Raw genomic sequence first — 16833 nt, forward strand, 5'->3', positions numbered from 1 at the left:
GCTGATATTGTTTTTTCCTAGGCCCAATCTGTCCCTGTTCCACCCTCCTTCACCCAGAAACGCCCCCTCCCTACGTATCTGTACCACTCTGAGCCTTACCTGTGCTGACAGGTAGGGGCTCAGAATGCAGCAGTGGTGGGGCAGCACAGGCTACTCCGCCAAAGCAGCTTACTCACCAGATATCATAACGTGCCTTACAGCATGCTTGCGGTTGCTTTGCGAGTCTGGCACACGGGAGTGTGCTCTTCATTATCTGAAATATGATTATAGGTTGTTGTAAAAGAAGTCTACAGCAGAGATAAACTGGATCATGCTTTGGTGTTCTTCAGTACTTATTGCAGGAGGAGCTGAAATGTGCAGGACTGTTTCAAAAATAGTCTGACCAGTTGCATATTTGCTTAAACAGATGGAGGGAAGGGAAGAGAGAGGGGAGATCTGATTAAAGCAATTACAGTGCTTAAAGGAGTATTCTGTTGGATATAGAATGTATGTACATAATTTCATGGAAGTGCAACATGAGTTCTTGGTTAATTTTTTTTAATGCTGAGAAAATAAGTTAATGCAACTTGTCACCCGTAGTAATATACAATAAAAATAATGTAACACTTGTATAATCAAAAGAAAATGTAGCTCATGGCAATGTACAAAATTAAAACAAAATGTTCTTTTCCTAGGCCTGTGCATGATGCCGTGGAAAATGATCATCTAGAAATTGTCCGGCTGCTACTTTCTTATGGTGCCGACCCAACCCTTGCTACGTACTCAGGTAGAACAATTGTGAAAATGACACACAGTGAACTAATGGAAACATTTCTAGCGGGTATGTAACTTCTATGCATTGTTTCTTTACTTAGAAAAATGCTTATGTATTTTTGGTGTTATTTTTCCACTGAAGTGTGATTAGTCACTGCCAATAACAATAAAAACTAGGGCTGTAATGTTTAGTTCATTGATTGGTTAGATTATAACAGAAGTACAGACCTCGGCTATTAGATGTCAAAGCAAAGTTATGAACGTTTAGTCTGTATGTTATGTAATGATCTGTCATTGGGTTTTAGGGTGCAATCCTAAGCACTTTTAGTAAGGAGTTAGTCCCGTTGAACACAGTAGAACTTACTTTTGAGTTAATTTTCTCAGGATCATAAGCTGAAGCAATGTTACTTTCCAGTTTTCCAGACTAGTTTGCTCTGGGGTATTGCTACTCACCTGGCTTAAGTGGTGAGACAGGAGTTGTTATATGTCATCCACTGTTTTTTGGCAAGGTGAAGTGCAAAGGTGTTGGAAGTAGAGACTTACTGAAGACTCTTCTTTGCCTTCACTAGCGCCAGAGGTTAAAGGAATATGGTAGATGTGTAGGTAGGCTGTCTTTATCACAGGTTTGGAACCCATGGATTTGACTTGGAGCAGGGTTGGAACCCATGCTGGAGGGTCTCACCTGACTTCCTGGACACTACTGGAAGTGCCTTCTGGTCACTTCCAGGAGGATCTCTGAGGTCCGGGTAGGCCGTGCATGGCATCTCCAGGCCTTGGAACTCCTCTGGACATGACCAGAATGTTTCTGGTCACATCCAGTGGTCCTCTGATACAGATTCCATTATCCGGATTCCATTATCCACATCTGGGAACAGACCCCTGTAGATACCACGGTCCAACTATATTTACTTATTTTCAAAATACAATATATGAGCCTCTTTTCAGAAATAAGACCAACAGGAGACTGTACAGTTTAAAATAGATACAGTAAAGCTACAAAGCAATAAAAATCAGAGAAATGGTTGGCAGATTAAAAAAATGTATTTGTTTGGTACCAAAAAAAGGCATGTGATCTGGTGCTCTGTGAACTTCTCTGGGAGGACATTTGATATCTGGTTTGCCATGACCAAGAAGGCTCTCTCTGTTAATTGTTTGTGCTCCCCCCCACTGCTTTTATTATTATTTATTCTGTTGCTTTTAGTTTTTTGACATTCTTTTCCTCAAATGTATATTTGTGTATTAAATTATTTAATTGTAATTCTCCTTAGTTCTTGTGAGTGACCTTCAGTGCCCCGTGTTATAGGATGAAATGCGGAATATAAATATTTTAAATGAATAAAGTAAATGGATGCATCCTTTTCTTGTGCTGGTGCAGCTGCTGCTTGAGGATCAGTCTGCCCACTACAAATCATTGTGTATAAATCTAAAATGTCATAGTTAGGAAAAATTCAGCATATAGGAAGAACTGCAATCTTTGGTAGCTTTCCATCTAGCGCTTCAATTTTCAGAAGCTTCCTCTGTGAACAAAAGAACACCACTTTGGATGTTTAGAAAAGTAGTATAAAAATTGTTTAAATAAATAACATTCTGCTCACACAGGGAGTCCTTCCGTTTATGGGTAGAGCTTCCAATGACAGAAGTGCTAGTTGGGATGTCACCATTGGTTTGGGGGGAAAAAATATTTCCAGTGTCATGTTTGAAATAGGCTTTCTGTCATGCCCCTTCCTCTGTCCCTTTCTGGGAATTGCGCTGTAAGTGTAAATTGTGCTGACAATGGCTTGTGTTAGCAGAAGGGGCTTGTGTAGAAATTTAGCATCTGGTACCAAGTAGAGGATGAAGAGAAGGCTGACATGTTGGTAACAGCAGCAGTTATATTGCCAGCTTAGGGCCCAATCCTATCCAACTCTCCAGCCCCGATGCAGCCATGCCAATGGGGTGTGCACTGCATCCTGCAGTGGGGAGGCTGTCACTGAGGCCTCCTCAAGGTAAGAGCACATTTGTTCCCTTACCTTGGGGTTGCATTGCAGTTGCATCAGTGCTGGAAAGTTGAATAGGACTGGGCTCTTAATTGTCATACTGTTTTTACCCTCTCCCAAACCAGAAAATATCACCTCAGTATTGTACTCAAGTTCCCAAACCATTTTCTCTAGAAGAACCCAATTTATTTGATTTATAGCAAAATCCTACACCTGTCTGATCTGAAGTAAACCCCATTGTGTTCAGTGAGGCTTACTCTCAGGAAAATGTATATAGGGTTGCAGCCTTAGTCTAAAGAAGTACCATTAATCTGGGGCTTGGATCCCGGCTTACTGCTCCTCTTGTGAAAGTTGGAATTCCAACCAGAGTCCTCAGTGTCTGTTTTTTAAAGTACAGGGTGACCCAAAAAAACAGAACCCATAAAAATTTTATTAAATCCTACAAAGGTTTATTAAATCCTACAAAGGTTTATTAAATCCTACAAATTTCTTGAAATTTACTGGACTCAAACTTCAATCTGTGTACGATTATTCCTCAAAGTTTCAGTTATCTTGGTCACTTTGCATAAAAGTCATGTTCTTTCCAAAGAAAAATTAAAATCAACAGTTTTATTCAAAGATTTGTGGGTTCTGTTTTTTTTTGGGTCACCCTGTACGTTGAAGCAGAAGACGATGCTGGATTGTTTGTGGGGAGCTGCAGTGGGCTGATGGGTAATGTTGAGGGCATATTCTCTGAGAAATTTGGTCACAAAATGTCTTGGCTTATGAATATTATGCCTCTCTATGAAACCCTCTCTGCAAAACCTGTCAACTGTTGTTTTGACTCAGTATTTGTTTGTTGGTTGCTCTCTGTAGAGTATTTAACTGACCTACAAGGTCGAGAAGGTGATGACCCTGGTGTGTACTGGGACTTCTATGGCAGCTCTGTGTGTGGTAAGCAAACATTTCCCTTTTGTATCATGTGTGTTTCCAAATGTGTGGGGGTGCTGGGGAAATAATGCAAAACAAGGTGTTCAATGTTTTCACTGTGGTCTTTATTTTACCTTTTTTTTTAAAACAGAGCCAAAAGGCGAGTCAGGGTTTGACATCCTCTCTAATCCACCTGGCCTGAGTGATGAAGATGAAGATGGTTTTAGTGATATCTTTGAGTTTGAATTCTCAGATATGCCTCTCTTGCCATATTATAACATCCAAGTCTCTCTCTCTCAGGGGTAAGGACTATCATTGTTTGTAAAGGAAGGCAATGGTTTCAAAATCTGTTTGGACTGGTGGATTATGTAGCACTACTAAACCTGACCCACCCTTGATTGGTACTTAATTGTGTTAAACCTAATTTTGATTGTTTGTGTTTTTGCTCTGATTTCAACTGTAAGACTGTGTCCCCAGCCTGTTGGCATAATCAGTCCTTAGGCTACTAACTAAAGTTTGTATAGGTGTATAGGAAAGTTATATTAATTGGGTTAAGACATTATTATGACTCTTTTGCTATTAAGCCATTTCTGCCCAGTGTGGCATATATGCAACAGGGATAAAATGTGTACACCTGTGAGCTGGGCAGAAATGGCTCTGGCCTTCCCACTGATGTCTGGGTAACATGCTGCTGAGCATGCTGCTGTTAGGTGCATTCTGGCACTTTTTCAGCAGTGGCCTGAAGTAGAACACGTGTTCTGCTGCTGGCCAGAGCCCATAGGATTGGGCTGATAAGCAGAGTATAGATATAGTCAACAGTGCATAATTGATGAATGGCAGTGTTTTGCAACCAGTGGTACTCATACCACCAGTGGTACTTGAGGTAGTGTCCAGTTGTAGATGTAGGACCCCCAGACCACTGCCATCAGGCAGCGAGACCAGTAATGCAATGTGACAAGCAGCGGTAAGAGGCTTGTCTCAGCAGGCAGAGCTCCACCATGCGCTTTTTGCACACTCAGTAAAGCCCCTGCATCCACCCTGAGCCTCTTACCAGTGTTTGTTGCATCACGTCTGACCTCCCAGTCTGGAAATAACTGGTGATGACATTATTACCAGTTCCTTCCAGTGGTACTTCCGATAGGTGGACAATGCAAAGTGGTACATTGGGGGACTAATGTTGAGAAATACTGATCTATGGAATTCCCTACTTACCACAAGATGAGTATTAGACAAATTCATGAAGAGCAAGTCTGTATACTGGTGGTTTTATACTACTTCCAGCTATCCTAGCTAAGGAGAGCAATGGCAGAGAGGGTAATGCCCTCATTTCTTGTTTGTGAACTTCCCAGAGGCATCTGGTTGGCTACTGTGAGAAATAAGATGCTGGATTACATGCATCTTGGGCCCAATCCATCGGGGCTCTTTTCATGTTCTTATATATATTCACATGTCACTTAAATTAATTGTAAATCTCCTGTGATTGTGTGTGTGTGTGTGTGTGTGTGTGAGAGAGAGAGAGAGAGAGAGAGAGAGAGAGAGTGAGTGTTTGCTGATTTAGTTCCACATGTAAAGCAAGATCAGTTTTTTCAAAACCATTATTAAATTCTCATCTGTGGGCTACTGTTATGTCCATGCGCATGAAAGGTTCAATCGTATTAGCTGCCTCACACCCCAGAAGTGGAGGACTGGGCTGTCTACGAGAGGATGTGTATGAATGTGTACAGGCTGTTTCTAATCCTTTTGCTCTGCTGGATGTGGAACTGTTACTCTGATTATGACCAATGGAATGTGTTGCAAAGTTTTGCAGTTATTACTGACATCATGATGATCAAAATTTTGTTTCTCCTTGTCTGTTGTTTGAGCCATTTTCTTTCTTTTTGTTGTGTAGACCACGAAACTGGTTACTCCTCTCCGATGTCGCAAAGAGGCTGAAAATGTCACCCCGGATATTTCGCTGCAATTTCCCAAGTGTGGAAGTTGTCAACATAATGGAGGCAGAATTTTTCAAACAGGTATCTCTGAGTCAGTTGTTCGCCTGTCAGAAGGATCTAGAAGCTTTCAACCCAGAAAGCAAGGAACTGGTGGAGTTGGTCGAATTTACAAGTGAGCTACAGACTTTGCTTGGTTCCTCACTTGAGTGGCTGCATCCAGACGAGGACTCTGATATGCATTGGTGAACCTTCTAGCCCCTTAATGTACAGCTCTCTGTAATGTTATTTCTTTATGTATATGTGTTAATGCAAATGTTTCTGTAAAGAAAGGACACTGTTAAATAAAAATCTTTCCTCTATATACGTATATTATATTATATATATAAAAATTCCAGATGGGAGGACTTTTGGAAGATTTTTTTTTAGAGACTTCACTCAGTTTTTACAAATTGTTATATAATGTTCCTTTAAATGCACACAAACTTTGGTATAAATTTGTTTTTACTTGGAACTTTTTTTTTAAATAAAGACAATGGCTTTGCAACATACAAAGCACTGATTACACAGGATATAACCTGTTAAGTGATGTGATTGAAGTCATGCGGTTGGCTTGGACGACTGTATTGGGTAAGGCACTTCATGATATTTTTGTTTTTGTTTACAAAATTGCCTGCTTTGGCCAGGTAAACACTATTGAATATAATTCAATAGACTGTAATATAAATTAAAACCATATCCATGCGCATCAGACTAATTGTGTGAACTTTTGTATCTTAATTTAAAAGATGTGAAATTTTAGTTTTCACAAGGCAAAACTGGATTGTTTATATATATATAATATGTTTAAACATTTGATGCTCTTTATTTAAAAGAAGACTTTGAACTATTTTTTCTGTACCTTGTAAATTATTGAAAAACTAACCTAAGTTGAAGTTGCTTAAACTGTATAGAAGCTAATTTTTTCTGACTTGTGTGTTTATGTTTGAGATCTGTGTTTTAACTTTGTAAGTAAATTCTCCTGCCTTTGTATTTATATTTTCCAAAAAAATTTCTTAAAGGCAATAAAACTGTTGGGAGGAAAATATTGAAATGACTCAGTTTTGTGTGTGACCCCTAAAGCAGGTGTGGCATTGGGTGTTGGTGGGGGCCAGCATTGGTCGGGCTGTCCATTAAACTCTCAGTTCTGGTGACAGTGCACAATGGACTAGCAGAGGGTGGTGGGGGGTGCTATTGGAGGCCCAATACTAGACCTTGCTCCAGTTCCCCCAGAACCTGACACAGTCTTTAGGCAAAATAAGGACCCAATCCAACCTCTCTTGGTATTCTACCCCTTCACATGTGCTAACTGCATGCATTCAAGTGGATTCCCATACTAATGACCCCTCACACACAGAGCTGTTAATGTACCCATGCTATGTGCTTAGCTATGTGCATTCACAGCCTCTTGCATTGAAGGGACTAGATAAGTGTTTTTTGACCTGTGAGTTGTAACTCCAGTGGGGTCATGAAGCCTCATTTTGGGGTGGGGGGTTGCAGCTACCTTTCAAATCCTGTGAAATGGAGGGCTTGGATCCAATCCAATAATGATACTGCCTTAACAAAACTGATACAATCCTGCACAGCCCTTTCTCACTGTCTTGCCCTCCAGCTCCTAAGGCTGGCCCTGCTTAGAATGCTACCTCACAGGGTTGTTGTGAAGACATGAGAGATAGAGGGAAATGGTGTGGACGGGGTGGGCAGCTTGGGAAGAGGTGGTAGGATCAGTGGTGGGTCCCCAGTCACTTATCTAATTTATTGATTTTATTGGGGTTGTGGCATCAAAAAAGGTTGAAGAACATTGGGCTAGATAAGTCCATGTGTTCATGCCTTGACATTACTTTTTCATGGATTCTTAGACACTAGTATACCCCTGGACTGTGTCATGCAGACGTTTTTAGAGTGGATCATTAGTCTGCCAAAGTCATTTACTACTAACGTAGACAATTTCAGTCTTCTAAAAATATCTTGTCGCCAAACTCCCTTTTAGAATAGACTGGGCAGCTGTGCTACAGAAGCATTAAAAATGATAAAGCACAGGCATAGCAGAACTTTGTTTTGAACTAAATCCAGCACAGCTCAAACCATGGTACTGACTGAATGTTCTTTAAAAAATCTTTTCCTTATGTGTCTGGTTGGCAAAAAGGCTTCAACTCAGATTTCTGGAAAATGGTATGTATTTCTGGGCTGAGTTCCCCAAAAACATCTCAGAAGAGACATATCCCAAATTACATTTTTTTAAGAATTCACCTACAGATCTGGCTCTCCCTTCAGGTTAGGCAGAACTCAGAACCAGGTCTATGGTCCCCTGCTACCCAGGGACTACATTTTTACAAAGTAGACTGAACCTCCACTGTACATCTGACCTTTTTCTAAGGCTCTACAGAAGCAATTTAAACTAGCCCTTCCAATGTGAATTGCAAGGATGCTAACTTCTACATAGGTCCTCATTCTGACAACTTGAGCCCCAATTCTATTGGGGCCTTGGACTGCTGGTACTAGCATTCTGGCAGTACAAGATCCTTTATAGCTGTTGCAAAAGGTGACAAACCATTTTGCACAGTTGGACCATTGCAGTGGGGGGAGGGAGGTGGAACAGGGCATGGAGAGAGAGGAACCGGGTAGAGACTGGGGTGAGGGGGTAGAAGAATCGGGGCAGTATCATTAGCAGCAGCACTGCTTTCTGCCTTTCTGCACTTGATCCACTTTCCACTTGAATTTGTGCCAACCAAATTGCTGGTGCAGGTCAAATCAACAAGGCAGTGATGGCTTACCACCAGGCCAGGGAATAAATGTTCTTTTACTTGGAGGAGACTTCCAGAATGTACCCTCCTTAGGATGCAGTGTATGGCTGGGGGCATGGCTGCATCGGTGAGGGGGGGAATTTAGGTAGGATTGGAATAGGTAGGGGGATTTAGGTAGGATTGGGCTGACTGAGCCGGATGCTGTTCTTTTTTTTTAATAACTAGGTACCGCCTTTCTGGTTATCGGATTACTCCTCTGACTTTATTCAAGGCGGTTTACATAGGCAGGCGTTTCTAAATCCCTCAAGGGGATTTTTACAATCATAGAAGTTCTCTCTTTTCAAGAGCCAACAACATTTCAGAATGGATCTTCCTGGTTTGGTCTCACTTCTGGCCTCTAGTTCTCCCACGCAGGCTGACAAGCAGCTCCATCTCTCACATGGAGAGCAGCCAAGACGCTTCTTGCTCACACCAAGAGCAGGTGGAATCACTCAGCTCGGCTTGTCAGCTGCTTCAAGGTCTCACCATTCTCAGCCATTCAGGAAGCTGCCGGTGTCCTCAAACTGGTGACCTTCTGATGTTATCTTTGGGCTAACAGAGGCTCTACCCTCTAGACCAGACCTCCTGCCCCCAGATGCTGTTCTTGAGATGCATAAACACATGACAAATAGGAGACGCAAAGCACAGACCGCTAGCTGGGAATAACAGCTTATGCATATTATAGCTTGCACTTTCTTAACTTGAACAATTAGTGTAATGGGATGTGGACTTTGTTCAGTGAATGTAAAAAGGTAAAGCTGCAATTCTATGTACACTTTTTTGGGAGTACACTCAATGGGACTCTGAATAGACATGCATAGTATTGTGCTGTTAGTCCCTCAAGTCAGTGGTTAAATTTCCTTGTGCTTTGTATTGCAACCATACACTTGACCTCGTTCCATCACTTTTCAGAACTGCTGTTACATCCATGCAGAGGCCTATCATGCCAATCCAGGTGGAAGTGGATGGTGGTCTGACTGATGTCCATTTAATGCAGTGTTCTTAGATGGTGTAAGGTATCTAGTAGCTGCACTTGTGCTACTCTATTGTACAATGGACACATTCAGGACAAAGTTAACTACAGAGCTAATGCTTTTATACTGGCCGTAGTGGATGACAGAGGGTGGATAAGAAGATAAAAAGTAGAGGATAAAACCAGGGATTTCCCCAGACTGGTCTAGCAGAAAAATAAACATGAATGACTGGGTATTCCTGCTTAAGATTGGGTAAGTATCAATTGAGAAGCAACTGACTAGAAGATTCCCAGCAATTTCAGTGTGTACTTCAAGTTACAGCAGATTGAGGGCCCAATCCTATCCAACTTTCCAGCACCGGTGCAGCCGCAATGCAGCCCCCAGGTAAAGGAACACATGTTCCCATACCTTGAGGAGGCCTTAGTGACTGCCCCTCCACCACAGGATGCAGTGCACACCCCATTGGTACAATTGCACCAGTGCTGGAAAAATTGGATGGGATTGGGCCCTAAGTTGCTGCACTGTTATAACTAGTAGCATAACCTACAGGTGTTTTTACACAATAACTGAGGTATGTTGGATATGAAGTTCTAAGTTTCAAATAGCAGTTTGGAGAAAGAGACGATGAAATGCCCAGGTGTTTCCAATGGCTACAACTGCCCACATTCCTGCATCAGGTATGAACCACTGTTCTGCCACTAAATAGATATTGCTTTTTGTTGTCACATTAATCTGCAACTCATTAATTGTGACAGAATTGAGGTACTGCACTGATGCAAATTTGCATATTCATGAGTAACTTATTAAACAAATAAGATCTCCCTAGCTTAGGAAGCACCCAAAGTAATAGTATACAGTACATTATACCAGCCCCGAGTGTTTTAGTCTCTCTTTATTATGTTAATAAATGCAGTTGATTTGAAGAATAAAGTAAATAACCTGCAATTTAAACATTCAGAAACATTTAAACAATAATCTACTGGGCATGATTGGCTGGCTGTGGCTTCCCAAACACAGACACATAGTGAATAGTTTAGTTATATATGTGTGTTCTTCATGCATAGGATACAGATGTTGTACATTATTTTCCTATACAGAATTGATATGCTTATAGAAAAATCGTAAGCTATCCAAGTAGGAAAAGTGTTGCATGTGAGACGAACCCTTAGTGCGCATGTGTGTCTGTCTGTGTCTTTACGATGAACACAGATTTGCTTTCTTAAGATTTTTTCAGTGATTGAAAAAATAGACAAGAATAGTGATCATCAAACTAACTTCTTCCTAGGCAATAGAGGACAAAGGAAGAAAAAAAATAAGTAAAAGGGCAGGCAATGTGCTATCAGAACAAGAAGCTAGATGTAGTATGGGAGATGAGAGAAGAACTGCATTAGGTGGTCCTGGACAGTGATGTCATGTGATGTTGTGATGTCTGTTCTGGGTTCTCCTGGAAGAGAAGGTGATGGTGGTGTTGCAGTGCTGTCCTGTTCCTTTGGCTGAGCCTCCAGAGGAGAAGGAAGCACTGATATCTCAATGCCATGAAACAGGAGGTTGCAGAGGACATCCCTGCAACCATGCTGTTGCTGCTGCTGTTTCTCCTGCCACTGCTGCCATCTTGGGTGTGCCTCATGTGGCACCCCCTTCAGCTTGGCTCCTGGGGCGGGTTGCCCCCACTTTCCTGAATACTATGCCACTGGCATACAGAAGGAGAAAGAAGTATGGTATCAGAAAGTGGTGAAGGGGACGTGTAGTAGAGGAATCCAAGTAATATGTAGGGTCACTGCTCAACAAAGACACACGTACACATGAAGATGTTAGGAGTATCCCACCAAATATAAGTAATTTCCTCACCTGCTTGAAAAATGAAGATCCCATGCAGAAGGCTGCCAAGGGAGGGAGTCATGGTACTTCCAGTATTGCTAGATGTTGATCACTAGGTGCATTGGTATGATGCAAGTATTAAATCAAAGGTTCAGTGAGTTTTGTACAGTAAGATGAATCCAAACTTGCATGAGCAGCAACCAAGTGTAGTGGCTCATGGCCCAACCCAATGGGATGGCACAAAATGAGGAGCGGGCAAAATTTTGAGGTACAACAGCAGATAGTTTTTTTTTTTAATTGAGGGAATAAGAGTGCGATAACTGGAAAGGGGAGTCAAAGGGAAAATGCAGTGCTATGTAAAAGACTTCCACATGCTCACAGCACTCCTACCAAAGGAGGACAAGACAGAAACATGAAGTGTATCATCAATTTGACTGCAAGCGAGATACAGACATTAGAGATGGTTTGGGCCAATTGTCAGGGTTGCCAGAGGCAAGATCACTTATCTGTGGCTGCTGGAATGACTGCAGAGATGGTGGAGTTAGAGTGCCCAGACACAGCAATCCCCTGGTTCAAAGGTGGGAGAGAGACAGAAAGAGGCTTGGAAAGCAAACCCCGGAAGGCTAAGCCAGGGGTGTAAAATATAAGGCCATCAGGTGGCCATGTAATAATTGGGCTCTTCCAGAGCCATTCTTTCAGCAATGCTGCTTCTGACAAGGCTCTTGGAGGGAGAGAAAGAAGGACACCAAAGAAGGTAAGGTTAAGCCAGGGGTGTCAAACATAAGGCCTGGGGCCTGGATGCAGCCCACAGAAGTTTTTTATCTGGCCCTCAGCTGGTGAGCAATGCTGAAGTGACACTGCTGAAAGGGTGGCCCGCATGATAATTGGGTTCTCCCATATCTTGAAATATGATCAAGATTTGTGTATTTTCTCTCCTGTCATTAGCAGCTAATGAGTTCTTAAACTAGAATAGTGCTTATTTCTGGTTTTGACCTGTTTAATGACACCACTTCCTGTGTAATGACATCACCTCTGGCCCTCTGCAGGCATCATGAATGCTATTCGGCCCTTTGTATGAAATGAGTTTGACACCCTGGTTTCAGCAGTATCATTAAATGGATTCCGGGAAGGGAACTTCCCCAATTACTTCTGGGTTCACAGCTGCCAAAGTCACTCAAAGTAGGTAGTGGCAGGAGAAGCAGGTGGACGGGAAGGCAGTGGCAAGGCAGGAAGATAAGCATGCTGCTGAAGCAGGAGGAAGCAGTGGGTGCAGTTGGGTTATTTGAAGTCCATCAAAAGAGGCCTCAAGGGTTGCATGCAGCCTGTGGGCCATGTGTTGGCCCACTCTGTTCTAGATAAATGTTGGTTTTAAACCCAGGGTTTAGTGGCAGCAGTTATACTAGCAACTCCATTTGTCCCTCTGAGCAGTGGCAGACCTGCTATTAAGTGAAAGGGGCAAATGCCCTGACTGTGGAGCCTCATGTGCCTCTAGGACCGTGCAGAAGCCTCAGTGAGGCTCCTGACATGGTTGGAAACTGTGTTTTGGGTTTGCCAGAAGCATATTTTAAGAGTGCGGGGAAACCTCAGGCGGCACCCTGGAGCTGAATGAGGCTCCAGAACGTTGCAGTGAGTGGGGGGGCATTCGGGGGCAGCATCCAGCGGGGGGGGGGGCATTGCTGACCTTTGCCCCAGGGCACAGGGCTGGGGAGGTCCACCACTGCCTTTGAGTCTACCTAAGGGCTAGGGATCCTACCTACCTTGAGTCTACCTAAGGGCCATTGAAAGATAGGTAGGGGTCCTACCTGTCTTTCTCCCAAGGCAGTAGAATTACATACATAAGATCTCCTACTCTCAAAGAGTCTCCATATGACCTTGGTTTCCATATGATCATACAGTCTTTTCATTTTTTTCAGAGGGTATTTTTAGACTCTCCCTGAGACATGTGCACACTTTATCTATTTTAGGTTGTCAGAGCCTGTCGCCTTTGAAATGGCCACGTGTGGATCAGCACTCCAAGGCTGTACAGTACACGCGGCAGCTGCACAAGGACAGCCATCGGTAATAGGGCAGTGCAGTGATAAAGAGTCACAGAAAGAGTTTGCAACATCTGGCAGCGGTGCAAGGATGAGAGTCAGAGACAGGATAAGAAATGACTACAGGAAGTAAACCCCATGCTTTTGCAGACAAAAACAGTCACAGGAAATAATAATATTTAGCATGCACATAGTTTTTCTGAGCTATGTATCCCTCAACAACATACTATTCTTTACAACTGGAATACTGCAACTGTAGTATTCCTTACAATACCCCTGTAAGGTAGGTCAATATTACCTCTATATTGCAGGTGGGGGTGAGTGACAGTGGTTTGCTGAAAGCCACCAAGTGAGTTCACAGCTGAAATATGATTTGAGCAAGAAACATCCTGGTTCATGACTCAGACTCTGAGCCACTGCATTACAGTATACCAGGAATTGCTCTCTTTTCCCAGGGTTATGGCTGTGGTTTGCAGAGGCAGAGACACTCAGGACTGTCTTTAGGATTTGTAGGCTTTAGGAGTTGATGCAAGGGAGGAGAGATTGCAAAGATGACAGCATCCAATGTGCCTCTTTGTTACAGCTGTTAAAAACAGAGTTCCAAAACTACTGGGCTCCAGATTTGCATATTATGCAAATGACATTCATTTCATGTGGCATTTGTGCAAACTGTTGTTTCTCTCCAGGCATTTTACATTTTTTTTAATCACAAGGACCACAAATCAAGAGCAAGTTAGGTACCCTTAAGCCCTTTGATTTTAGTGGGTTTAAGCATGCCCGACTCTGATTTGGATCATGGCCAGCATGCTAATGCATAAGAAAGTAGCCAATACAGTGAAGCACTATAATGCTGATGTATTCTGATGTGTTGTGCTTGTACACTACATTCATAGTAATAGATAGTGTTGGGAAAACCCAGCTGGGCTTGACTCAACTCAACTTGACTCAGGTCACTGAGTCACCGCCCCCCCCCACGACTCAATTTGAAAAAGAGTCCTAACAGGAGCACTTTCTGAGTCTCTGAGTTGACCTTTAGTGACTCTAATGGACTCAGGTCAAGTCACCTCCCCCCCTTTAAAAAGTCTGCCATGGCTGTGTGTGTGTTGGAGCTCTCTTTGAATACCCTCCTGATGTCCCCACCCATCTGTAAACAGGCAAGGAGAGGTGGGAGAGACTGAGTGAGAGCCAGGACATGATTGGTGAGAGGGGGAAGGAGGATCACAAGTCCTACCAGGACGACTCAATCTTTGCAGCTCTACTCAGAAGTAGTCCCACTGTAGCCGGACATTCAGTGGGGCTTGCTACCCCAAGTAACATCTGTATTGGCAACCTTCAGTCTCGAAAGACTATGGTATCGCGCTCTGAAAGGTGGTTCTGGCACAGCGTCTAGTGTGGCTGAAAAGGCCAATCCGGGAGTGACAATCCCTTCCACACCGGGAGCAAGTGCAGTCTGTCCCTGGTCTGTCTCCCTGGCTATGGGCCTTCCTTCTTTGCCTCTTAGCCTCAGACTGTTGGCAAAGTGTCTCTTCAAACTGGGAAAGGCCATGCTGCACAGCCTGCCTCCAAGCGGGCCGCTCAGAGGCCAGGGTTTCCCACTTGTTGAGGTCCATCCCTAAACAACAAGTAACAATGGAGGCAAGAAGCCATGAGATTTGGAAAGCAGAATCGGCAAGAGTTTTCTCCCACATCCCTGGGCTTTTGCAGCCAATTGTAAGACAAGAATCCCCTTGGCTCTGCCTCCTGCTTTCCGTCTGCCAATGAAAATATACAAATGCCCATAGTTTGTTCAATGATCATTGGTTCCTTCCTTCCTATCAGAGACGGGGAAAAGAGCTCACTCCCGCCTTCCCCCTCCCGCCTAATTCATTACCCTTCCCTGCCTCTCGGCTGGAACTCCTTGCTGCTCATGGGGAATTCCCTGTTCATGGGGAATGCATACCCCATGAGGTTTTCCATGTGGTGAAAACAGTAAGCAAGCACCCCCAGACACAGGCAGACATGAGTCAGCATGTGTGGGGACAAGTGCTGAGTCAGGGGGGTCCTGACTCGAGTCTTTTTCAGAGTCTTCCATGCGAGTGACTCATGACTCGCCAAGTCACTGAAAAACAAGCATTTTCGCAACTTGAATCTGAGTCACCTGACTCAGTGTTCCCAACACTGGTAATAGACTACATATTAGTTTAAAGAACAGAGTTCAAAATTCAACCACTTTTTATTTTACACTTGCTCAATCCACTAGTTTAATTAAGTTTCAAATGTATACTGAGATTTATTTTTTTTTAAACAATAGCCTGACAGTCTTTCCCCTCTTTTCTTGAGACAGGGCAACAGGAAGCAGCAGTGATGCCAAACAAAGAGTTAAGACAGTCCTTGAGAAATGCTGCAATCCTGTGCGCACTTCATTGACAGCAAGACCTACTCCCAATTGAATGCAATGGGACTTCCTCTGAGTAAACATACATAGAATGGGGCAGTTAGCCAATGATTAGATAGATACCTCCCTCATTTCTCAGCTACACCTGTATTAGGCTCAGGGTTCAAATTAAGAGAGAAAAAGTTGAGGACCCTAAATGAAATATGCAACCCTTTTCACAAACCCCCTCCCCAAATTTTAATCGAAGCATTCCTCCCCTCCCCCCGGTAGTCTTCTAGTAAAAGTAGCTAAGTGGCACAAAGGCTGAAGAGTTTGGACTCCATCCAGCCCTCCTTATAATTCAAGCACTGAGACTGCAAATGGAAAATGAAACATCTACAATCGCTAATGCATTGACAGTTTTCTGGTACCCTATATATATCTAGTAAGCATGTTTACAGTGCAATCCCATGCATGTCTACTCAGAAGTTTGTCCCATTGTATTCAATTGGACTTAGAAAAGTGTATATAGGATTGCAGCCACTGTCACTTTTCTTGGGGGCTTAAATGTCCTGTTTCTCCTCTCAGTGTGGGAGATATTTAATGGAAACTGGACACCCCCCAAAAAAGATTTACATGGACAAAATCACAGCTGGAAAAATAATAAAACCCACTTTTGTTTAAACTAACAGTTTAGCAATGGCCTTAGTTTTAATCTGGAAACAATGATCACTCAGTTCAGCTTGTGACTCTGAGCTACACAAAATTTTTTTTTCTGCTTCCATAACTCTCCTGAAAAAAAGTATGATGTAGAAGAAAATCAAAATATATCCATCTGGGGCTCAGGCTGTTACAATATTAGCACTCTATTAATTGACAGTCCATGCAGAAATTTCATGGGTTGATGACCAAGGCTAAGATTAGGAGGAGGCGAGAAATTCCATTTCCAGAAGAAACAGTCATGTAGAGGTCCTTAAAGGTCATCCTTTCCTCGGACAGAGTTCTGAACTGGCCACATGAGCAACCTGCATTTAACAATGCAGAGCTGCTCTTGCAGCAACTACAGAGTTTTCTTCTCATTGCATGCACTGCTGTAATCTTCAATAGAGAACACAGTTCACTTCTAACTTCTTCTGCTCAAATAGTTTTTTTAAAAAACAGAAATGTTAGGCAAATCTCAGTGACGATCTCATCTTGGTTCTGGTCACATTCACCTAATCAAGACTTGAGCAAATAAATGAGATTTACCAAATTTGCTTTTTGTGTT

At 42.9% G+C, this 16833-nt stretch overlaps 1 protein-coding gene across 4 annotated transcripts in view; it reads left to right on the top strand.

The window, feature by feature from the left end:
• The window catches only part of BCOR (BCL6 corepressor), an 88659-nt gene extending 82006 nt beyond the window's left edge, over nt 1-6653 (top strand). For all 4 annotated transcript variants that reach the window (XM_066620945.1, XM_066620948.1, XM_066620949.1 and 1 more), the window contains 4 exons: nt 675-820; nt 3585-3662; nt 3790-3940; nt 5527-6653. In XM_066620945.1, coding sequence (XP_066477042.1) covers nt 675-820; nt 3585-3662; nt 3790-3940; nt 5527-5815 — 664 coding nt within the window. In that variant the 3' untranslated portion in view covers nt 5816-6653. The remainder of the gene's footprint in view (nt 1-674; nt 821-3584; nt 3663-3789; nt 3941-5526) is intronic.
• Nucleotides 6654-16833: the final 10180 nt, after the last annotated feature.

Source organism: Tiliqua scincoides, chromosome 3 (assembly GCF_035046505.1).
Source record: "Tiliqua scincoides isolate rTilSci1 chromosome 3, rTilSci1.hap2, whole genome shotgun sequence".
Classification (NCBI taxonomy): domain Eukaryota; kingdom Metazoa; phylum Chordata; class Lepidosauria; order Squamata; family Scincidae; genus Tiliqua; species Tiliqua scincoides.